Genomic DNA, 25,281 nt, shown 5'->3' with positions numbered 1-25,281 from the left:
GTAAAAAAAAATCACGAAGATAAAATAATAATGCTTCAGTCATTTTCTTATTGCTCAAGGTTCTTAGCTACATTTTGGAGTTACATTTTGGACTTTGCAAATGGTATTTATCAGCTGCTTAAGATAAGAGAGTAAAAAGTGTCCTTCTCCATCCATGATTCTTTTCTACAGGACTTCAGCCTAGTTTTAAGTATTCACAAAGCCACAACCCCTTTTCTGTTTATGATAATGTCCTGGGTAACCCAAAATGTTACTGCATTCCATATCTATCTGTGCCGTAAGATTGTTACTGTATCTTTAAGACCCAAAGCATGGCTGGAACCAGAATTGCAGAGCAGCCAGGAGATGCCAATTCATTTAAAAGGTCAAGAAATCCAAGTTGACTCCCTCTTCTGCTGAAGGAGGAGACTCCGCTTCAAAGGGGGTTGACATGGTGAGTTTCTGGGCTTCCAACTGTAGCAACTCGGAAAAACTGCATTCAGCAAACAGAAACTATTCCCAGTTATCTCTGCAAACTCCATAGGCAGCAAAGTTTGATTAGGGGGTTAGGCCATCCCACATCAGTGTCCAGAGACCAGTTTCCCCTGCTCCTTCTCCAGCACACCAGCAGATCAGAAGGCACCAGCATCAACACTGGCAGAATCCAGCCAGTGCAAGAGGAAGCAGCGAACAGCTGTACTGCCCCTACATGCGCCAGAACTTCCTATCTGCCATGAGACCTTTGTAAGCTCCAGCCTTCCCAGGAGGCTTTGCTACCACCCACTCCCTTTGTTTCTTGGAGTGCATGGTCACCCGTGGCAGGTGCCACCTTGGAAAGAGCCTGACACCACTTTCGCTTTGCCCCCTGCAGGCAGTCAGCAGTGGGAGGCTGTCATATTAGAAGGAGGCAGCACCCCAACAGTTTGGGGTCTCTTTGTTCCCATGAGCTCCTGCGATTCAGGAAGTTCATATCTAGTGATTATTCACTATTATTTTTTGCATGTTGCTGTTTCACTTGTTAGTAAACTTATTTTTTCACTTACATCTATTGGTATTGGTTCCTTGGAAAGGGATTGGTTGAAACCAAGGGGAACTAATTTTAGAATGTCAACCTCTTTGAATCATCTTAAACCAAGACACGTAATTCATAACTAGGAAAGAAGTCACATGCCCTGAAAAATTGACAGCTTGTGCGAAATACAGGGGACCACCTGCTTAATAACACAGCATTTCACAAACATACTGTGTTGATACTCTGTTCTGTATTAAAGCCCAAATAAACAGGACATTTAATTCAGTTCTTCATCTGTGTTATCAAACTTCTTAATGAGATTACCTCTGTGATTTTAAAAGACTGCTTCTTCCATGACCAAAAAAGAGCTACATTGCAGAAGAACCAGCCAATGGTCAATAAATGGTAATATGTAGCCCAAACAATCCAGTATGTATACACAGTGGTGGGAAGGAGCCCAGCAACCTGTGCAGTTAAGGAACTCTGACTGGATAAAAGATAACAAAAATTTGTCAAAGATGTTGTAACTGTGACTCAAAAACTGTCTGTGACTCAAAAAAAAGTACCTATGCTTCCCAAGATATATCTAAACTAGCAATCAGCACCCAGCAAGTTTTTCGTAATATCTAAGCTAGATCTTGCTTTTTTGTAATTGAAAGGGTTTTTTCTGAAGTTCTTCCTCTCCCCACAAACTTCTCACCATCCCCAGAAGAACCCACAATCCTCACTATTATGAAAAAAAATTCACATCTCTCAACTTTCATTTGTAAATCCTTTTTTTCTAAGTATTTGTATTTTTTGTACACCTAGATAAAGAGGTTTAGCAGTTCTGTCATAGAAAAGGCCACAAGTTATCTAAATTGCATGTGGAGGGGTTTTTGGAAGTATAGTCTTATCAACCTAATTCTAATTCTTCAGCTGCAGAGAATATTAATGCCTTTCTGCAATTAAATCTATGTTTATTTTTTATGGCAGAAAATGGCAACTGGAAACTATACAAGACAGAAAAAAGTATTTCTTCTTTGGAATGGAGTGCTATATCTTAGTTTTACACATACAGACATAAGGACACTTTCTTGTGCTTCAAAACCTACAGTAGCATAAAAAAAGTTAACAGGAAAGGAAGACTTCTGTTGTGTCTCATGTTGCTTTATGTTCTAGGTCCATACTGCAGAAAAAGTCAATCTTTCACTGTAAAACTCAGACAAAATCATTACCATAGCATCATTTCTAACAAGCAAAACACAGAATGTTCATAACAATGAGCTTCAGACCACTACCAAAATTAATTTACAGCTAAGAATAGCAACAATCTCATTTTCCTTAATGTGTTTCTAGCCATTGAACTCCATACATACTTATTGATTCAATGACTACTGCTAACAAACCTTTTCCCACAACAGAGTCAAATTTGTTACTTCTATTTTCTTAGGCTTTAATCAGAAATATAACATCTCATTCAAGTACTTTTTACTGCATAGTGAAATATCAAAACTGGGTCTATCTTGAAAAACCAGGAATAAAATACTGTTTGTAATAAGTACAGTTATTAATAAATTAATATTTAAATTTTATATTCACATACCTTTTCAAGCCAATAGGGAGATGTTAAAAATGTAGAGGATCCAAAATTTTCTCCCGCATAGGGTGATGGATACGGGTGTGGTAAATTTAGTCCCAAGTAAAGAATAAATGGTTGAGTAAAGTTAACAGCTTCTTCCTTTATCCAATTTACAGTTTTATCAGTATTCCGCCAATCTGTTTCCATTACTCTAAACTGCTTCCTATGGCCTATAAGTTTCACCATGGGTCTTCCTTCTTGTCGGAGCAGGAAATTAACATCCCTAGTCCAAGCTTCCACACGGTTACTGAAAATACATACACAAGTCACATACTCAACAGAAAATGTTTTCTTCACTTTTCCTCCAAGCAAAAAGCATTATGAATTCCTGAAGAACTTCCCCTATATTTTGAGTTGCAATCTACTTCCAATTCCTGCATAAAGGAGAATTGTTATTCAATTCAGCAATAATGATTGTGCATCTATTTTACACTCAGACCTTCAGCCTTTCTATGTCTGCTTCTGAATCTTCTTTCTTATTTATTATCCACTTATGTCAGAATGGCTCTTCTCACATCTACAAAATAATACTTAGAAATACCACTCCATCTTGTGGACCCTTCTCCATGTTTTGGCACAGATTCACACACTATTTATTTATAAACTGGGCCTGAGATTTTTATGTGAAAGAGTCTAACGGGAAATAACTTCACTGGTGAGACTGCCTTTAGAAACAACATTCTGGATGAGGCTTGTGGTATTAATTAAATAAACTTTAGACAAAAATCTGTAAGAATTATTTCTCTTGTATAAATCCTATGAAACAAATAACAGAAAAGAGTGTAAAGAAAGCAAGAAGGAGGGAAAAACAGCAACATTTTAATGACAAAATATTTTTTGAACAGCTTTTAAAATGTCATGGCAATTATTATCTCTCTAAAAGACTAAAAAAACAATCTGAGCTGCAAACATCCTTGTTTCTTTGCTAGAGTGAATGATGATGGACATTGGTAAGAGGCAGACTATCTAAGACCTTGACTAATCTTCATCTTGTTCATGGCAACTTCAGTATAACCAACCAAATTACAAAGGAAAGTATAAAACTGCTCAAAGTTTGATCACATGCTTTTATCAAAACACAACATTATAATTTTTTAAAGAGCATCTAACCAGTTTTATCCCCAAAGGAATTTTACCAGTGCACTTTAACTTCCAGAAAATCTATTCAGAATTATCTGTAACAATTCTTTTTATTGTTTTAACTTCTTGTTTAGGCTCACACTTTCAACCTGAACAGGTTAAAATAAATTTAACTTAAATAAATTAACTTAAATAAATTACTTAGAAAAAATTAAGGTACCTGGTTTACAGAGAAAGCATATTTCATAAATATTAAAATGAAATTCTGATAAAGGAGTGTGTGTGGGGGTGTGTCTTATTGTACCTAATGTCATAATAATGATTTATACAGAAAAAAAATACTATGTAGGCCATAGGCCAGTCTGATTATCCAGTCAGACTGAGATTAGGATCAAGTTTAAAGAACAAAATCCCCTCTTAACTAGAAGGGAAACATTAAGTAACTCTAACCTGTTTACTATTAAAGAAAAAGCTTCTCTTTATTACTATTTCAACAAGGAACATCATTATTAATCAGTGAGATAGAGCATGTTCATAAAAACAACACAGAATGAAGATTCCACTACAGCCCATGGAGAAGATGGTGAGGAAGGCTGTCCCTCTGCAGTCCATGGAACAGATATCCACTTGCAGCCTATGGAGTACCCCACACCAAAGCAAATGGATATCCAAAGAAGGCTGTGATCCTGTGGAAAGCCTGCACTGGACTTCCAGCAGGACCTGCAGACCTGCAGAGAAAGGAACCCATGCTGGAGCATTTTGTAAAGAACATCAGCCCATGGGAAGGACTCACTTTGGAGAAATCAGTGAGGGACTGTCCTTTCAGTGGGGGAGGGACACCACACTGAAGCAGAAGAAGGTAAGGAGTTCTCCCCCGATGAGGAATAAGTGGCAGAGACAATGTGTGATGAACTGACCACAGTCCCCATTCCCAAACCCCTATGTGTTGCATCCTGGGTTTGGGTTCAGATTAGGGGTTCTGATCGTTGTTACTTTGCCGGTTCTGTGTACCCTTGTGCATCCCCTGTGTTTCCCCCCCCCTACGGTAGCTAGCTCCAGGCTGTCTGCCATTGGAGTTTCCCCCTGTCACTCTTGTAACCACTCCCTGACAACTCCTGAGGATTCCATGCCCGTCACCCCATTCTTGCAGTCCCACTTGCCCCAAAGCCCCATGTCCGCCCCCGCCGCGTTCCCGTTGGTCGCTGTGGCACATGTCACCGCCACGGCGTCTGTATTCATTGGGCGGGGAGGGCTCCTGCTCTCCCTGCCTCACCCCTATATCATCCCGCTCCCCCCCCAGCCCCGCTGCCATATTCACCCACGCGAGGTTGGGAGCGGGCTGCGGCTTCTCCATCGCGGCTCCCGCAGCCAATAAAGCATCCATCCGCCACGCAGACGGATCTGGACGTTTTCCCTGCCACTTCATTTCCTCCCTCGCGCCGACAGCAACGCATGGCCAGCCCACCCCAGAGCGCGGCAGCAGAAGCACCCGGAAGTAGTAGCAAGCACCCGCCCCAATGAGAAGCTGAGGCGCCCAAGCCAGGCACTCGGGAGCTGACCGGGGCCAAGAAAAGTAATGCAGCGGTGACCAATGTGGGGGCCATGGCCAGCGCAAAGCTGTGGAGCAGGCAGAGAGTCACCACGGAGCACCTGGGAGCCGCACGGAAAGAGCGCCGCAGCCACGAAGCTACGCTGCCGACCAGCGAGCGCCACTGCCAAGACAAGTGAGCGCGGTCCATGCGGAAAACTGCCGCCACCACAGGGGCGCAGTCCGCAGGAAAAGTGCTCCGTGCTGGACGGAAAACGGGAGCAAAGTCTCCCTGAAGTAAGTCAGTGACGTCTCCACCACCCACAGGAAAACACGCCATGTTTTCCCGCGTGTGACTGGAAGCACAACCATTCACGGCCACAGAAAGTCGAAGAATGGACGCTTCCCGGGAAAGAAAACCCTGGTAGAAGCTTTTATTTGCGAAGACTCCGGTTTGGTGAGTATTTAGCAGCGGGGGGTACCCGGTGAATACTCCCCTCTACGTGGGTGGGCCTTACTGCGTTTCTGAGGGTACGGAACATGCAGCATGCAGCATGAGTGGCAGCTGTCGGGGTCTTTGGCATTTTTTGGTTTTTTTCTGCTTTTTCTGCACCAGGGGAGGGGTTATGGGTAGAAATGCATGGGGATCGTGCTATCTACCCAACAAAGGGAATTCTATGCGCAAATTAAGGGAATTTTATTGGTGAAGGGCCCCTACCCCAAAAAAAGTTTGGTTAAACAGTTTGTATGGTGGCTGTGTTTTTCCTTCCCATGTGTAACAGCAGAGGATGCTCACAAAATGGAGTTCTTGGAGTGGGTAAAAGCCAGGTTAGCAGAGGGAATCAACAGGGATCCCTCCGTGAAAGACTGCTTCCCCAAGCTCCATCTGTTAATATCAGAAGTTGTAAAAACAGAGTCCGGAATGCAAGCTGGGAAGGGAAAGAGCCATTGAGAAAAACTGTTGCTTCTCCTGAACCCATTTCCCCACCTTCCTCTCCTACCCCTTCTTCCCCTAACCTGGGGAGGCAGGGGGGAGTACTCCGCCACTCTAAGCGCAGGGCAGCTCCACAAACATGGACCGTGCTCCTGGCTCCCCCGAGCCCCCCCAGCATCCCTGCCTTAGCGAAACTAGCTACTTCGCTGAGGAACCAACCCCAAACCCCTTCTCCAACCCCTTTTTCCTGGTCAGAAATCCCAGTTCTAGTGCTACCCTGCACAGTTTTGTTTCCTTGAACCCTTTTCTTTGCTCCCCTGAGGAGGCTACGGCCACATGGTTGGGGTCTTTGTCTTCCCAAGACAGAGGACAGCCACGTGGAGGGGTTTCTCCTTCCCACAACTCCTTTCTCTCCTTTGTTCCCTTTGTCCCAGCCTTTGACCCCACCCCCTCCTGCTTCCCTGTGGGCATGGGCACCACCCACACAAGGCATCGGGTTGCCACCTTTCCCCCTCTTCCCCCTCAGGTGGGCATTCCCTCCTTCCACATCCTGCCTGCTGCAACATCAGCCCCACCCTCCCCCAACAGGGAGGGCTCTGTCACCTCCACCCCGCTGTCCCAGGGAGAAGAGTCTCCCCGTTCTATCCACCCTGTCCCTCGCACCCTGCCCCCACGTCCTCCCGCTCCTCGGATACCCAGGGGAGGGGGAGGAGGGGGGAGGGGGGAAGTGGGGGGAAGGGCCCAGTCTACGAAGTTGAGCAGCCGCTCCACACTCCAGCCTCCTACGCCAGGGGAGGGGAGAACCCTGCATGGGCACCCCTTCCCTATGAATCAGTGAAAGAGGTCTGCAAAATATTACGCAAATTCAGCAGAACAAGCCCATTCTTTAAGGGCATTCTAAAAGCAACTTTAACATCTAGAACCATAGTGCCAGCAGACCTTAAGCGTCTGTTCAGCTGCCTGCTTCTCCAATCGGAATACAGCCTGTGGGAGAGGAGGTGGAAAAAACTGGCAGCAGACCTGCTTCCTGAAATCTGAGAGGGGCCTTACAGCCTGGATTTCGCGGAAGAATCAATCACCTTAGACCATCTTGTGGGTGAGGGAGAATGGAGTGAGGGGCAACTTCAGGCTCGGGGAATCCCAACGGCCGTGCTGGACATGTCCAGGGGTGCAGCAGAGCGCACGTTCCTGGCCATGCCCACCAAGGATCCGATGGTGCCCTATACAGCAGTTAAACAAGGTGTTGCGGAGCCTTTTGTAGATTTTGTAGACCAAGTCCGGGCAGCGGTCGAGAGACAGGTGGAGAGACCTGAACACCGAGACGGACTGGTCCTAGAAGTGGTGTACATGAATGCCAACGAAATGTGCAAGAGAATCATCCTATCACTGCCGGCCTCACCACCGCTGACCCTTGACCAGATCATCAAGGAATGCACACTGAAATCGCACCTGATGGAAGAGGAGGCCCCAAGGAGACCAAGAGACAAGCTGGTCACATCAGCTGCTGGTCTTCCAAGGAACTCAGCTCCAAGGTGATTTCCATCTACACGCCGATGTTTCCACTGCCATCAGGAGGGACATTTTCAGGATTGCTGCCCACTTCTAAAGACTGCACCGCCTGGGACTGCAGGAGGAGGGAGGGGGGAAGGGAGCCCCACCATTTCAAAAAACTAGGAAATGAACGCACACTTGCCTCGTGTGCTGATAAAAATGAAGCAAGTCATGGGGCCGCAAGAGGAGCCATGATGCACCACATAGTTACTTCCATCTGTAAGTGGCTGCCTCCCAATTATTGACAAAAGGGAGCCTTATCGGCTTCAACTCACTAACTCTGTCCATTTTCATTCCCAGGACTGGCAGTTCTTCATAGCAGATGCAGAGCTTCTGTCACACATCTGCCGCCTGTGAAACCAGGCGGAAAGACGACATTCTGAACTGCAGGTACCTCATTGTTGGGGACATGAAGCACACACCAGTAGAGATAGAGGTTCCTCCAGTAATTTCTACCCTTAATCCGAGGCTCTTCTATCTTGCGGCACGCTGTGTCCGCCCCTCCCCCCTTCCTACCTAAGGGCCAGGTTATTGCACAGGCAATTCCTATTCCTCGTGCTCTGTGCAATGACCTGGAACTCTCAGTCTTTTAAGCTGGAAAGTTGGGAGAGGAAAAACCCCTTGTACGGTGTGAACTCAAGTGCAACGGGTGTTCTGCCTATCTTCAGGGGATGTTGGACACAGGGGCAGACGTGATGATCATTCCACCACACAAGTGGCCGTCACACTGGGAGTTACAAAGCGTGGCCACGCCAGTCTTAGGACTAGGCGGGCCTCAGCCGGCAAGACAACCCAAAAACATCCTCCAAATTAAGGGGCCGAATGGGCTGCTGGCCTCAGTAAGTCCGTTTGTGATCGGCAGCAAATTTACCTTATGGGGAAGAAATGCCATGTCCCAGTGGGAAGCCAAATTGGAATTTCCGGCCCCCTGGCATTTTTAGGTGCGGCCACTGAGGAGCGCCCCACTCAGAAATTGACATGGCTCACAGATAAGCAGTAGCCCCTGAGTAAGAAGAAACTGCAGGCGCTCACAAAGAGAGTGGAGAAAGAATTGGCAAAGGGACACATAGTAGAAACTAACAGCCCCAGGAACTCTCCGGTGTTTGTAATTAAAAAACCGGGGAAGGACAGGGGGCAACTCCTCCACAATTTGAGAAAAATTAAGGAAGCCATGGAAGACATGGGCTCTCTCCAACTGGGTATGCCATCTCCATCCATGCTACCCCAAAATTACAATCTGGCTGTAATTGATATCAAGGATTGTTTCTTCCAAATCCCTCTCCATCTGGATGATGCTCCTCACTTTGCCTTCTCTGTACCCTCCATCAACAGAGAAGCCCCCATGAAGCGCTACCACTGGACAGTACTACCTCAGGGTCTCAAATGTTCCCCCACTATATGCCAGTGGTATGTCGCCAGGGTTCTGTCCCCAGTGCATGCCAAGTGGACATCCTGTATTTTCTATCACTACATGGATGACGTGCTGATTTGTGCCCCTGACAGCGAAGTCCTACAAGAAGCTCTGGAGGACAATATTAAGGCTTTGTCGGTGGCAGGATTTGAGTTGCAGAACGAAAAGGTACAGTTGCTGCCACCCTGGAAGTATCTGGGCCTAGTAATTAACAACAGCACAGTTAGGCCTCAACAAATTCAAATAAATAACAAGCCCAAGATACTGAATGACATCCAGCGCTTGTGCGGATCGTTAAATTGGATCAGGCCACGGCTGAGTCTCACCATGAGGGATCTATCCCTTCTTTTTGACTTATTAGCAGAAAGGGAGGGGGATGAAGGTTTAGCTTCCCCAAAAGCCCTAACCTGGGAGGCCACAGCAGCACTCGAGCATCGCGAGCAGGCAAGCCCATCGCTGTCAACCAGGGCTGCCTTTCCGCTTCATCGTTCTAGGTGAGTTACCCCATTTATACAGTATGATATTCCAGTGGGACAAGGGCCAACGGGACCCCCTCTTAATAATAGAGTGTGTGTTCCTTGGCCACAAACAGTCCAAAAGTATCACCAGGCCACAAGAGCTAATGGCGCAGCTCATCATGCAGGCCAGGGCTCGTCTGCAAGTGCCAGCAGGTTGAGATTTCACATGTATCCACCTTCCCATCAAAACATCTAAGGGCAGGATGACCAAGGAGACCTTTGAACACCTTTTAAGGCAAAATGAAAATTTGCAGTTCACTCTAGACAGCTACTCAGGCCAAATTCAGATCGGACATCCTGGCCATCTGTTATCAAAGAGTTCAAATTGTTGCCAAAAGAATTATAAAGTAAAAAGCCACTCAGAGCACTGACAGTGTTCACATATGGGTCAGGGAAGTCCCACAAGTCAGTGGTAATTTGGAAGGACCAATAGACTCAGCTGTGGGAATGAGATGTTAAGATAGTGGAAGGTTCTCCACAGGTGGCTGTGTTGGATGCCATAGTGAGGGCTTTTGAGAGGTTTAACCAACCTTTTAATCTGGTGACAGACTCAGCCTATGTTGCTGGAGCAATGTCAAGAGCTGAACATGCAGTCATTAAAGAGGTCCCAAATCAGGTCATCTTCAGTTGCTCACAAAATTGGTACACCTGGTTTCTAACCGTGAGCATCCCTTTTATGTGGTACATGTGAGATCACACACGGATCTCCCAGGCTTTATTGCCAGAGGGAACCGCAGAGCAGATGCCCTGGCAGCCCCAGTACAGCTGGGAGGCCAGCCGAACATAGTCAAGCAGGCCAAGCTGAGCCACCAGCAGTTCCATCAGAATGCCCCAGGTCTGGTACGCCAGTTCCATCTGCAGCATGACCAAGCCAGGGAAATTGTGGCCTCATGCCCCAACCGTCAGGAGGCAGCTTTACCAACACTGGGAACAGGTGTGAATCCCAGAGGTCTCCGCAGTTGCGAGGTATGGCAGATGGATGTCACCAAAGTCCCCGAATTTGTGAAACTCAAGAATGTCCATGTAACCGTGGACACCTTCTCGGGAGCAGTTTTTGCCTCAGCCCATGTAGGGGAAAGGACCACAGACGTGAGAAAACACCTCACACATGCCTTTGCAACCTTGGGGGTCCCAGCCACAATTAAAACTGACAATGGTCCAGCTTATACTTCCAGAGCGTTCAGTAACTTCCTGCAGGAATGGGGGGGTCCAACATAAGACCGGGATTCCTCACTCCCCCACCGGCCAGGCAATAATAGAAAGATCACACCAGACACTGAAGCAGGTCCTCCGGCAGCAGCGGGGAGATGTGTGAGTGCTGTCACTGCACGAGAGCATTATTTACCATCAATTTCCTTAGCTGTTCTTTTGACAGACCAGAACCGCCAGCCCCGAGGCATTTCAAGCAAAATCAGGAGCTTCAGCCAGAACAGCAGCCTCCAGTACTAGTGAGGGATCTGGACTCTAAAGAAATCCAGGGTCCATTCCGACTTTTGACCTGGGGATATGCCTGCGTATCCACGCCCTCAGGAGTCAAGTGGATCCCCAGGAGGCATGTTAAACCTTACACTCCAGGACAGTCAGTGAGTCAGAGCAATACAGTGCCAGTGGATGCAACCAATGACCCCACCAACCAGGGAGTTGCATCCAATCGCAGGCACCGCAGGGAGGGAAGGCCCTCAGCATCTCCCTAAATAGCATTCTTCTCACAGCTACCTCAGTCCGTGTACGTCCCCAGTCCACATGTTTGTAATAAAGTTGTTGCCCCAGTTCCCCTATCCCCAAGCACCCAGGGAAAAACCAGCTCCAGCCTCATCTGCAGGCCCTCTCCATCTGCAAAGCAGTCACCGCAGTCGCAGCAGCAGAAGAAGCTAGGAGAAGAGGCTACCGCGTGAGAATCTAAGTCAAAGCAACTGTCTTTTTTATATTTTTTAAAGTGGGGAGATGTTGCATCCTGGGTTTGGGTTCAGATTAGGGGTTCTGATCGTTGTTACTTTGCCGGTTCTGTGTACCCTTGTGCATCCCCTGTGTTTCCCCCCCCCACGGTAGCTAGCTCCAGGCTGTCTGCCATTGGAGTTTCCCCCTGTCACTCTTGTAACCACTCCCTGACAACTCCTGAGGATTCCATGCCCATCACCCCATTCTCGCAGTCCCACTTGCCCTGAAGCCCCATGTCCGCCCCCGCCATGTTCCCGTTGGTCGCTGTGGCACATGTCACCGCCACGGCGTCTGTATTCATTGGGCGGGGAGGGCTCCTGTGCTCCCTGCCTCACCCCTATATCATCCCGCTCCCCCCCCCCCAGCCCCGCTGCCATATTCGTCCACATGAGGTTGGGAGCGGGCTGCAGCTTCTCCATCGCGGCTCCCGCAGCCAATAAAGCATCCATCCGCCACGCAGACGGATCTGGACGTTTTCCCTGCCTCTTCATTTCCTCCCTCGCGCCGACAGCAACGCATGGCCAGCCCACCCCAGAGCGCCGACAGCAGAAGCACCCGGAAGTAGCGGCAAGCACCGGCCCCAACAAGAAGCTGAGGCACCCAAGCCAGGTGCTCGGGAGCTGACCGGGGCCGAGAAAAGTAATGCACTGCTGCTCCTGTGAGTAGATGTGGTAGAGAATTTGGAAGTTAAGCCTGGGTAGAGGTAGAAGGGTGGTGGAAAAGTGTTTTAAGATTTGGGTTTACTTCTCATTGCCTTACTCTGGCTTCTAATTGGCAATAAATTAAATTAATTCTCCTAAGTTAAGTCTGTTTTGCTGTGTACCTGAGTGATCTCTCTCAGTCCTTATTTTCACCACTGAGTCATTGTTTTCTCTCATTCCTGCTCACTGGAGGAGGTGGAGTCATAGAACAGTTTGTTCTATCATGCTGGCCCTGGTGTGTCCTTCCAGGGTCAACGCACCACAACAGCACATGTCTTTCAACACTTACGGCCTTCAAAAAAACCCCGCAAAACCTCTGACATTTTGTGACAGCAGGCTTAATATTTAATTATTGTAAGTATGGGGTTTTGTTCTGGTTTTCCAACACTGTTAGTATTACCAGAAGTCAGGAAGTCTTAAGGCAAAGTAAAAAAAGTTTATGAATTTCACTTAGGGAGCAATAATACCAGTGGAAGAAAATAATCATGTTGGGCAAAACCAGTTTCTGCATTACCTTTCAACTACAGGTAAAAGCCAAAGTACAGCTGCAAGAGATATGCTTGCTTCTCCGTAAAGTTGCAGGACATATCTCTGCTAGGTACCTAACACAATTTTTTTAAAGCTACTATAATTTCAACTGGAGACCAAAACCACGTGACAGCTCACTACATGATTTGTTCACTGCTGCCCATTTCACAGCAGGAAAATCTACCTCATTACCTTACTGAATGATGTCCAGAAGTATAGTCCAATTTCCCAAACTTCTGTGTATGGTAGCCATGCTTCTCCATGAGATCCATCCATGTTACATAACCTGGATCTAGACCTTTGAAGTTATTCCAAGATTCTGTTATATGAGTGAAAAGACCACTCCACATAGCTGGGGAAAAAAAAAAAATGAGTGATTAGTATTCCCCACCTTTAAGGTTGAGAAGATATTAATCTTCTCATTATTACAGAGGTAAAAAGTCCAAACTGTGATACAATAGAACAAGGAATACAAAGTATCACTCTTCCAAATCTTATTTCATCATCAATACAAGTATCAAAATTTACTCAAATAATCCCCGGAATTGCAGAAGAAGATCCTATCTTTCCAGGTGCTATGCAATCATTAAGTCAAGTTTTAATTAGATCAGAAAATATTCTTCTTGATTGAAAGAAAATGGCATGGTAGTACAGATCCTGATGAAACAATCCTGTATTTATATGTGTTTCAGATTATTAGTTACCCTTATTACAGTTAGATTTAATGTGAGTTTAAAGTTAAGTATATTTGTGGACAGAATTACCATATAGTATTTTCATAAATACAATATGCCCTCAATTTTATTCTTTATAGGTAATCTACTTCACTACAAGTTGCAGAAACAAAGTGAGAATATTAAAGAAACAAAGTGAGAATATTAAAGAAGATACAAGAAGCAAGGAAACCAAGGCAAGGGTTCCAAAGGAACTATAAGGGAAGATTTTTCAAGTGAGTTCCTATTTCTTTGCAGCTTATCAAGAATCATTCACTCTTTCCTATGCTAATTAAGAGGTAAAGGTAGTCCCAAAACAGAACTAAGTAATTTCACAAGCAATAGAAATATCCTGTAAGCAAAGTACATCAACTCCACATGACAATACTGTTCCTTTCCCCGTCCCAAAGCTGTCTTTCCCACTGTCTCTTCTTGTATCATCCCTGACACCTCCACAATAGATGCATCCTCAGTTCCTTGCAGGTATCCAAGCTCCTGGCTAAGCAAAAGATGTCCTGCTGGTTCAGAGCCCCACGTATGAGCTCAGTAATCACAGCTACCTATAACACTACACATAACTGATTAATCATTTAATTCATTATGCACTTTCTTTCTCACAAGAGTACTAACCTGCCATTTTCACAAACTTCTTAAAATTAAATAACAAAAAGTCATTGTTCTTAGCAATAAAAATTGGCTGAAAGACACAAGCATCAAGAAAAGAAAAGGAAGGCCAACTGCTTGTTCATGTAATGTCATCCACTTAAAATGTGACCATGAGAGAAAGAAATGGGGACTAGGTAATCAATAAAGATAATATTAAAAATGTAACACTTTATTTGACTGCCTTTGTCTGCTGCTTCTTTCAGTGTATGCTTTGAGAGGAAGGGTGATCTTTTTATAGCTACAGATTAAGGGGGTCTTTGCATCAACTGAAAAAGGTAGAAATGTTTTAAGATGTAATCTTTGATTGAGGAATATAGTTTCCTTCTATCTTCCCATCAAATTCTGCAAGTGTGAAATTGAACACAATTGCATTAAGTAAAGAAAAACATGGAAGTATTCAATTAAAGCTAATGAAAGATGCATCATGTATCTAGAAGGCAGTGGCAACTGCTACCACTTTATTCAGCTATTATTATTTATTACTCTGTGCTGAATACAGGAAAGATATTTATTAACTTTGTATTGGGAAGAGAGAGTAGTTCTAAATGTAGTTTCAGCACTGCACCAGAACAAATCGACAATTTCTCTATAAATCCTGAAGATTTTTTAAAAATCTGAAGCTTCAGTGGAGTTTGTAAAAAGATTTGGGACCTTACACTTAACTGAAAAAAAGAGAACAAAAAAACAAAGGAGGAAACATAAGAAACAGAAGAAATAAACACATGAAAGAGAAGAATACTACAAGAATTCAAACATAAACTAAAAATAAAAGGATCTTATTGAAAAGCATAACAAATCCCTCCCCATTAAATAATTTCAAATTTCTCATAATTACCACATATTTAAATTGACGTGTGTAACCATTTATCTGATGTTTTGCTTGGTTCTACCTGCGCGGGAAGGACAACAAATTGGAGAATTGGTGTAGGCATTGAGAAATACAGTGCCATGTCTTTTCATAAAATTTATGGAAGGTAAATCCACAGTCTGATTTCCTGGCAAAAATGTCAAGCGTCCATCCTGCAATGAGACAAAAGCAACACATAAACAGCATTAATGAAAACTATCAGCTGCATGAATTCATATATTTGTTACTGTGGACTGATGTTGCTCAAATGCTGCCAATTCTATGCAGGTATGCAGGAAAAACAGTGTTGAGAAAATCTAAGTAGAACAATATAAAATGGATCACTTTTGAAAAAAGTGCAATGGAAAAGATAACTGGGCTTCTTTATAGTAAAATTAATTCCATGGTATCACTATACATATTCCAAGCTCCAGTTCTTCAGGGGTGGGGTCCTACCATGACATATTCAATGGGAATAGGTACAGTGAAAGGTAACAAGGAGTAAGACTGAATCCCAATGTAGATGTGTGCACTAGCACATATTTCTGTGAAACCATCATTGATTCCTCATCCTTTTTAAAAGTTTATCCATACCACTTCTCTGTGAACTTACTTGAAACTATGGACTGGAAAAGGATCAGAAAGCTAAAGAAAGGCTATTCTCCCACAGAAGTCCCACCCACAATGGTTCCCTTTTGATACTTCGATAAGGCTAACTTTGATGCTTTCATAATGCTTATTTCATTTTAATAATCTATTGGTTTAGACAGATTTTTCGATCAGTAACTTAAAAAAGATTAAACATTTTGAATAGGTAATTTTACAGTAAAAGATTATTATCACATGTCATTGTGTTTTATCTGTCACTTTTATTCCTTTCCTTGGTTGAATACAATGTGCCAATACAGCCCCAGCCTCACTGGCTCTTCAGTGAACAGACAAGCGACAGTCCATCTGCAGTTTTAACTGCAGGAAAAAGTAATTCCTGGCATTTGGTTTCTGGCAGAAATACTGTTGGATAACCCAGTATTGTAGAGAGTCACTTCATTTGGCACCAGTAGAGCTAACTGCAGCATCCTAGCCTCTGAACTCAGCTCATATCAAAACATGTTAAATGAGCAATCACCTAATCTTGTATACTACTACAAATGGCATCTTGAACAAGCATTCAGTAGGACAAACTGGAAATAAAGCTGTAATACGCAATAAGAACTTGAACAAAACTTTGGGCTGAAAGTGCTCTTTAGAAAGTTGTCCTGGTTCCAGCCAGGATAAGGTTCATTTTTTAAATACTCAGAAGTGGACAAGGCTAAGACATGGAGGTTATTGTGTACCAGCTCATGTAATTTTCCAGGAACAGGGGAAAGGGTCCCTTCCAGGTCAGAGTAGTGTGGCAGCCAACAGGTACTGTCAGGCTCTGCAAAGTATAGTGGTGAGCATTCAAATGTGAATTGCTCACCTCTCTTGTACATTTTTGCTATTAATATTATTGCTGTTACTGTTCTAGTAAACTGTTATAGTTCTGCTATTTCTAGTAAATCATTCTTACCCCAATCTGTGACCTTTATCTCCAGCCTGCTGTAGAGGAATGGGAGGGGGACAGAGAAGTAAGCAAGTGGCACCTGGTTTGGAGCGATTTCAGTGGGAACACTAAATTGGAGAATACTAAACCATGACAAAAGTACACAACTGCTGGGCAGTCCTGTAAACAACACATTCTTAACTTTCTCCAACAAAGTCTTGTTTGAACAGCTGGAGACAAGAGTGCCTTATATTGATACTTTGATACCATATTCAATGAACAGCAGCAAAATAACTCCATATTCTTGGGTGTCACAATACGCTCGGTGTACTGTGACATGATTATTGTTTCTATAGATGACAGGGTATTCAGTGAAAGTAATAAGCATCTTGAATTGGCTGAGAAGGTGGAAGCTCAACAACTATTTCTGGAAATCCATCCCCTAAGAACTGTGTAGGATTTCTGGGTTTTGAAATACCTAAGGAAATAAAATTACTGTAACACAAACAAGCACCTTTCATCCAGGAACTTGAGCTGCACTGCAAGCAAAACCTGTTGTTATAGGTAAAAATTGACCCAGCTGAATTAAAAAAGAAAAAATAATTTTTATTATAAAGATCAAATTCTATCTGAGCTAGCCACAAAGAAAAGGACAGTGCCAAGCCCAGGACTGGCGCTGGGTGAGACACAGGTTCAACCACTCTAGCAGAGGGTCTCTCCTATGCTTCACACCACCCCTTCTGTGCGAGCAGTTTTTATACAGTTAATTTTGCTTGAGGCCAGGATTTTGGTGATCAGCCTTTTCTTTCTATTTAAAGTCATAAAGTCCCTTTTCTCTGCGCGGGCCGGGTTAGGGAAGCAATGTACATTGATGATGGAGTTATGGGAACCGATGCATCCCCTGGAGATTCTAATCTCGGGTAGTTACCAGGACGATCATCGCTAGTGCATTCCTAGATTATCTCGAGAAACGGCCCATCTCCCAGTGAGCCACTTGTATTAACTTGTAAATGAAGCCTTGTCTACAATGGTTTTGACATACATGAGACAGACCCCCTCCTTGCCCTGGCTCGCTTACTTTGTGTCTATTTTTAATCATATAAAAACTCCTATCCATATATCACTTTATAGGTGCAAATTATGCCTATTACACATAACAAGCCCTCCCTTTCTATATTAACACCTTAATTCATGCCTTTCTAAAAATTCTATATTTGGTGATTCCCCTGATAATCCCTTTCGGTCACCTCCTAATATCTGAATTCCCTTAGTTCTTTGTGATCACATCGTCCCATTCTTCCCTGGGAATTTCTTGGTAAAGTTTGCGTTTCCTCCTCCCTTTATTTGTTCTTCAAACCTTGCCAAGGCCTCGGCTGCTCGGCTGTGTGGGTTTTCTTCTCCTAATTTCATGATTTTTGATACCTGATTGAATTTTCCTGTAGCACATTCTGGATCCATGGGCAGGGCCGCCACCTGTATCCCCTGTACCACTGAGTGGATTGGCTTGATAAAACAGGGTATTAGGCAGGGTAAGAATATGATTCCAGCCACGGAACATACAATAAAGACATTTGATCTCAGTTGCTAAGTCTCTAATAGTTTCCCCATAATTGTCAAATTCTATGTAACATTCTGATTCATTAAATTTCCCAGAAACTCCTCCTTCCTCGGCCAGCAAATAGTTGAGAGCTATTCTATTTTGATAAACAAAAGCTCTCATCTGGGAGTGCTGCTTAGATAGCAGTTCAAGGGCATCTGAGGTGTGGTTGGATACGATTTCTACCACAGCCTTATTAGTCTTATTAGGCAGTTTAATAAGTAGATCAGGATCCTATACCCTCAGGTCCCATCCTGGGCCCATGTAGCAGCCATAGTATTCTATTATCCTTTCTGTGGGCCACTCTTCCTCACCCCAATTCTGACCCCCACCAAAGATAGGGAATTTATTTTTCAAACTCCTCTTTCTCCTGTTTAAGGTCTCGTATAAGGGAGCCCCTAGTGAACTGTGCTCAGAGCGAGGGAGGAAAACAGGTCTTATTAATCTTACTGTACACGATCCCTTCTATCGCTGAGGTAACTCACTATACGCCTTTTTTTCCACAAATTTAATACAAACCATCTGGGCTTTTCACTTAGTTTTTGTGCTTTCAGGCTCTTTCCAGAGTTTACTTAATTCATTTAAGGACTGGTAGGGGTTAGCTCCAGGGCTTTTGTTCCAACAGAGTTCGATCTTACCACTCCATTCACACTGACCCCCTTTTTCTCGACTCCAGTATCCTGTCGGACTTTCTGGCTGCCAGATCCGGATTTTACTAAAAGAATTCACAGTTAAAGTAGACATACATGGGGTATACCCCACCACTTCAGTGTATTCTTTCACTTCCTGGCTAAGGCAGAATATTTCAATTACCCTTTTGTCCAAGATCCATCCCTCAGGCCTCTGAACTATTCTTGGGGTTTTGGTATCTTCCCATTTTAACAATTGCTCTGGTGCTAAACCCTCACCTTTCCATGGCCACTTCTCTGCGGACTTGAGTCCTCCACATAATCAACAATTAGTTAGACCTAATTCTGTGGCAATTTCTTGCATCAGATCTACAAATAAATTTTGATTTAATGCGGGTAAACCCCCACTAGTGTATTGTTTCTCTAGCTGGTCATATTGTTCACTTAAGGTTTTTAACTTTTCTTGTTCCATTCTTCTCTTTCTTACCTCTGCCTCCAGTCTTTTTAACTCTTGTGGGACCTGTTTTATCTTGCTTTCCGGGTCCACCCATTCCCTATTCTTTGAAAAACAAAATATTCTGTCATACTGGAAACGAGCTCTGTCATCTCGATCTTCTAAAAGAGCAAGGATAACATGGGAACCCCTACCTTCCCTATGGGTCAATTAAAGAGGTCTGTAAAACATTACGAGATTTCGGCCAAAAAAGCCCCTTCTTTAAGGGCATTCTAAAAGGGAGTTTAACATCTAAAACAATGGTGCCAGCAGACCTTAAGCATCTGTTTAGCTGCTTGCTTCTCCCATCAGAATACAATCTGTGGCAGAGGAAGTGGAAAAAATTGGCAGCAGATCTGCTTCCCAAAATCCGAGAGGGGCCTTACAGCCTGAATTTTACAGAAGAATCAATAACTTTAAACCATCTTGTGGGTGAAGGAGAATGGAGTGAAGGGCAGCTCCAAGCTTGGGGGATCCCAACAGCCGTGCTGGACATGTCCAGGGGTGCAGCAGAGCGCGCGTTCCTGGCCATGCCCACCAAGGATCCGATGGTGCCCTATACAGCAGTTAAACAAGGTGTTGCGGAGCCTTTTGTAGATTTTGTAGACCGAGTCCGGGCAGCGGTCGAGAGACGGGTGGAGAGACCTGAACACCGAGACGGACTGGTCCTAGAAGTGGTGTACATGAATGCCAATGCAATGTGCAAGAGAATCATCCTGTCACTGCCGGCCTCACCACCGCTGACCCTCGACCAGATCATCAAGGAATGCACACTGAAGCCACACCTGATGATAGAGGAGGCCCCAAAGAAGCACAAAGACAAACAAGTCACCTTGGCTGCTACACCTCCAAGGGACTCAGCACCAAGGCAGTTTCCATCCAAACGCCAGTGCTTCCACTGTCATCGGGAGGGACATCTTCTTGCTCAGTGTCCATTTTTAGGGAGTGCACCACCCGGGGCTGCAGGAGGAGGGAGGGGGGAAGGGAACCCCACAACTTAAAAAAACTTGCGTGTTGATAAAAATGAGGCAAGTCATGGGGCCGCAAGAGAAGCCATGATGCACCACATAGTTACTTCCATCTGTAAGTGGCTGCCTCCCAATTATTGACAAAAGGGAGCCTTATCGGCTTCAACTCACTAACTCTGTCCATTTTCATTCCCAGGACTGGCAGTTCTTCATAGCAGATGCAGAGCTTCTGTCACACATCTGCCGCCTGTGAAACCAGGCGGAAAGACGACATTCTGAACTGCAGGTACCTCATTGTTGGGGACATGAAGCACACACCAGTAGAGATAGAGGTTCCTCCAGTAATTTCCACCCTTAATCCGAGGCTCTTCTATCTTGCGGCACGCTGTGTCCGCCCCTCCCCCCTTCCTACCTAAGGGCCAGGTTATTGCACAGGCAATTCCTATTCCTCGTGCTCTGTGCAATGACCTGGAACTCTCAGTCTTTTAAGCTGGAAAGTTGGGAGAGGAAAAACCCCTTGTACGGTGTGAACTCAAGTGCAACGGGTGTTCTGCCTATCTTCAGGGGATGTTGGACACAGGGGCAGACGTGATGATCATTCCACCACACAAGTGGCCGTCACACTGGGAGTTACAAAGCGTGGCCACGCCAGTCTTAGGACTAGGCGGGCCTCAGCCGGCAAGACAACCCAAAAACATCCTCCAAATTAAGGGGCCGAATGGGCTGCTGGCCTCAGTAAGTCCGTTTGTGATCGGCAGCAAATTTACCTTATGGGGAAGAAATGCCATGTCCCAGTGGGAAGCCAAATTGGAATTTCCGGCCCCCTGGCATTTTTAGGTGCGGCCACTGAGGAGCGCCCCACTCAGAAATTGACACGGCTCACAGATAAGCAGTAGCCCCTGAGTAAGAAGAAACTGCAGGCGCTCACAAAGAGAGTGGAGAAAGAATTGGCAAAGGGACACATAGTAGAAACTAACAGCCCCAGGAACTCTCCGGTGTTTGTAATTAAAAAACCGGGGAAGGACAGGGGGCAACTCCTCCACAATTTGAGAAAAATTAAGGAAGCCATGGAAGACATGGGCTCTCTCCAACTGGGTATGCCATCTCCATCCATGCTACCCCAAAATTACAATCTGGCTGTAATTGATATCAAGGATTGTTTCTTCCAAATCCCTCTCCATCTGGATGATGCTCCTCACTTTGCCTTCTCTGTACCCTCCATCAACAGAGAAGCCCCCATGAAGCGCTACCACTGGACAGTACTACCTCAGGGTCTCAAATGTTCCCCCACTATATGCCAGTGGTATGTCGCCAGGGTTCTGTCCCCAGTGCATGCCAAGTGGACATCCTGTATTTTCTATCACTACATGGATGACGTGCTGATTTGTGCCCCTGACAGCGAAGTCCTACAAGAAGCTCTGGAGGACAATATTAAGGCTTTGTCGGTGGCAGGATTTGAGTTGCAGAACGAAAAGGTACAGTTGCTGCCACCCTGGAAGTATCTGGGCCTAGTAATTAACAACAGCACAGTTAGGCCTCAACAAATTCAAATAAATAACAAGCCCAAGATACTGAATGACATCCAGCACTTGTGCGGATCGTTAAATTGGATCAGGCCACGGCTGAGTCTCACCATGAGGGATCTATCCCCTCTTTTTGACTTATTAGCAGAAAGGGAGGGGGATGAAGGTTTAGCTTCCCCAAAAGCCCTAACCTGGGAGGCCACAGCAGCACTCGAGCATCGCGAGCAGGCAAGCCCATCGCTGTCAACCAGGGCTGCCTTTCCGCTTCATCGTTCTAGGTGAGTTACCCCATTTATACAGTATGATATTCCAGTGGGACAAGGGCCAACGGGACCCCCTCTTAATAATAGAGTGTGTGTTCCTTGGCCACAAACAGTCCAAAAGTATCACCAGGCCACAAGAGCTAATGGCGCAGCTCATCATGCAGGCCAGGGCTCGTCTGCAAGTGCCAGCAGGTTGAGATTTCACATGTATCCACCTTCCCATCAAAACATCTAAGGGCAGGATGACCAAGGAGACCTTTGAACACCTTTTAAGGCAAAATGAAAATTTGCAGTTCACTCTAGACAGCTACTCAGGCCAAATTCAGATCGGACATCCTGGCCATCTGTTATCAAAGAGTTCAAATTGTTGCCAAAAGAATTATAAAGTAAAAAGCCACTCAGAGCACTGACAGTGTTCACATATGGGTCAGGGAAGTCCCACAAGTCAGTGGTAATTTGGAAGGACCAATAGACTCAGCTGTGGGAATGAGATGTTAAGATAGTGGAAGGTTCTCCACAGGTGGCTGTGTTGGATGCCATAGTGAGGGCTTTTGAGAGGTTTAACCAACCTTTTAATCTGGTGACAGACTCAGCCTATGTTGCTGGAGCAATGTCAAGAGCTGAACATGCAGTCATTAAAGAGGTCCCAAATCAGGTCATCTTCAGTTGCTCACAAAATTGGTACACCTGGTTTCTAACCGTGAGCATCCCTTTTATGTGGTACATGTGAGATCACACACGGATCTCCCAGGCTTTATTGCCAGAGGGAACCGCAGAGCAGATGCCCTGGCAGCCCCAGTACAGCTGGGAGGCCAGCCGAACATAGTCAAGCAGGCCAAGCTGAGCCACCAGCAGTTCCATCAGAATGCCCCAGGTCTGGTACGCCAGTTCCATCTGCAGCATGACCAAGCCAGGGAAATTGTGGCCTCATGCCCCAACCGTCAGGAGGCAGCTTTACCAACACTGGGAACAGGTGTGAATCCCAGAGGTCTCCGCAGTTGCGAGGTATGGCAGATGGATGTCACCAAAGTCCCCGAATTTGCGAAACTCAAGAATGTCCATGTAACCGTGGACACCTTCTCAGGAGCAGTTTTTGCCTCAGCCCATGTAGGGGATAGGACCACAGACGTGAGAAAACACCTCACACATGCCTTTGCAACCTTGGAGGTCCCAGCCACAATTAAAACTGACAATGGTCCAGCTTATACTTCCAGAGCGTTCAGTAACTTCCTGCAGGAATGGGGGGGTCCAACATAAGACCGGGATTCCTCACTCCCCCACCGGCCAGGCAATAATAGAAAGATCACACCAGACACTGAAGCAGGTCCTCCGGCAGCAGCAGGGAGATGTGTGAGTGCTGTCACTGCACGAGAGCATTATTTACCATCAATTTCCTTAGCTGTTCTTTTGACAGACCAGAACCGCCAGCCCCGAGGCATTTCAAGCAAAATCAGGAGCTTCAGCCAGAACAGCAGCCTCCAGTATTAGTGAGGGATCTGGACTCTAAAGAAATCCAGGGTCCATTCCGACTTTTGACCTGGGGACAGGGATATGCCTGCGTATCCACACCCTCAGGAGTCAAGTGTATCCCCAGGAGGCATGTTAAACCATACACACCAGGGCAATTAGTGAGTCGAGACCGTAAGGTACTTGTGAGTGCAACAGGTGACCCCACCAACCAGGGAGTTGCATCCAACCGTAAATGCTGCAAGGAAGGAAGGGATTCGACATCTCTTTAAAAATTTTTCTCTTTCCAGCTACCTCAGTCTGTTTGTGTTCTCAGTTCAAGTTGTTTGTAATAAAGTTGTTTTCCCAGTTCCCCTATCCCCAAATACCCAAAGAGGAACCAGCTCCAGCATCATCTCTAGACCCTCTCCATCTGCAAGGCAGTCATTGCAGTCACAGGAGCAGAAGAAGATGGGAGAAGAGGCCACCGCACGAGCAACAAAGTCAAAACAATTGTCTTTTTTATATTTTAAAAAGCGGGGAGATGTTGCATCCTGGGCTGTGTTCAGATTAGAGGTTTTATAATGTTAGTTAGCCAGTTCTGTGTACCTCCGTTTCCCTCTGCCATGTTTCACTCCAGGTTATCTGCCATTGGAGCTTCCCCACATCAGTCTTGTAACCACCCCCTGTTCATTCCTGAAACTTCCGTGTCAGTTACCCCATCCCTGTATCCCTATTCGTCCTAGAACCCTGTATCCACCCCTGTTACGTTCCTGTTGGTTACTGTGGCCCATGTCACCACTACATTGCCTGTCTGCAGCCTCTGCTAGCATCTGGATATAAAATGGACATTGACTAACCCTCAGGATCTTAAATACTGCAATTTTAACTATTGGTAAATAGACTTTTAGCAAAAGCTAAAAATTTGGAGAAAAAACCATGCATTATTTTGGAATATTAAGAGAGACTATTTACTGAAAATAAAATTAAGAGAGAAGGAAGGAAATCAATAAGGAGCTATTACATAAATAAAGAAGGAGCTATTTCTTTATCTTTGAAAATCACAATGAATGTGTTTAAAGATAGAGTTTGAAAAAAGATAATGCATGTTTACCAAATATTTAGGAAAAATTCATCGCAAGAAAAACAGGCAGCAAGCAAGGAGCCAACTGCTTTTATCTGTGCAGTCAAGGATGGAAACCCAAGAAGGCTAGGGATCAAACTTCCTCAATAGTGAAAGAGAAGTGATGAAATATGAAAGCACCTGGAGCTTAACACCACAGAGCTTATGTTTGATTTCACAACAAGGAGTTTTCAGGCAAGTTAGAGAAACCAAGGCTCCTCAGAGTAAAACACATCAAAGCATTTCCAGTGTGCTGGTGCGCACAGTGAGAAAACTGTGAAGATACATGCAAGAATAAGTATTTGTGAGTGGAAAAATTTCTGTGTCTGAAGGGCAAACCAAATATATTAATAAATCACTGTAATGAAGCCGCTAGATGCCTACTGCTATAGATACACATCTGACCAGTTTACTGGGTTGTTATACCTTATAAGAGCCTCAATAAACCAGTATTTAGTGCTCAGTAAATCAGTAATTTCATCTGTGGTTCTAGAAACTCGCTAGCCCATTTGTTGTGGAGATCTAACATTTACATTGGGAAGAGTAACAGGGTTTAGTGACCTTGCTTGCCATTAGGCTTTTCAAGCGAACCGAAGAGCATTCACTTTACACACCAGCCCCGTTCCAGTAGCAGCTGCCCTGCCACAGAGTCCTGCGGGCACGCACCCCTCCGGGACCACAAGTTGTATC

The 25,281-nt window shown here is 45.0% G+C and overlaps 1 protein-coding gene across 4 annotated transcripts in view; it reads right to left on the bottom strand.

The window, feature by feature from the left end:
• Positions 1–25,281, bottom strand: part of ARSK (arylsulfatase family member K) — a 33,710-nt gene that overhangs the window by 7,923 nt on the left and 506 nt on the right. The window contains exons 1-4 of one of the 4 annotated variants that reach the window (XM_054002513.1): positions 25,153–25,275; positions 15,071–15,200; positions 12,994–13,153; positions 2,577–2,859 (exon numbers count right to left, since the gene is read on the bottom strand). In XM_054002513.1, coding sequence (XP_053858488.1) covers positions 2,577–2,859; positions 12,994–13,153; positions 15,071–15,200; positions 25,153–25,164 — 585 coding nt within the window. In that variant the 5' untranslated portion in view covers positions 25,165–25,275. The other 3 variants (XM_054002511.1, XM_054002515.1, XM_054002514.1) reach the window with 3 other exon arrangements.

Source organism: Vidua macroura, chromosome Z (genome assembly GCF_024509145.1).
Source record: "Vidua macroura isolate BioBank_ID:100142 chromosome Z, ASM2450914v1, whole genome shotgun sequence".
NCBI classification, from domain to species: Eukaryota; Metazoa; Chordata; class Aves; order Passeriformes; family Viduidae; genus Vidua; species Vidua macroura.
This window is presented reverse-complemented; position numbering and strand designations above follow the sequence as displayed.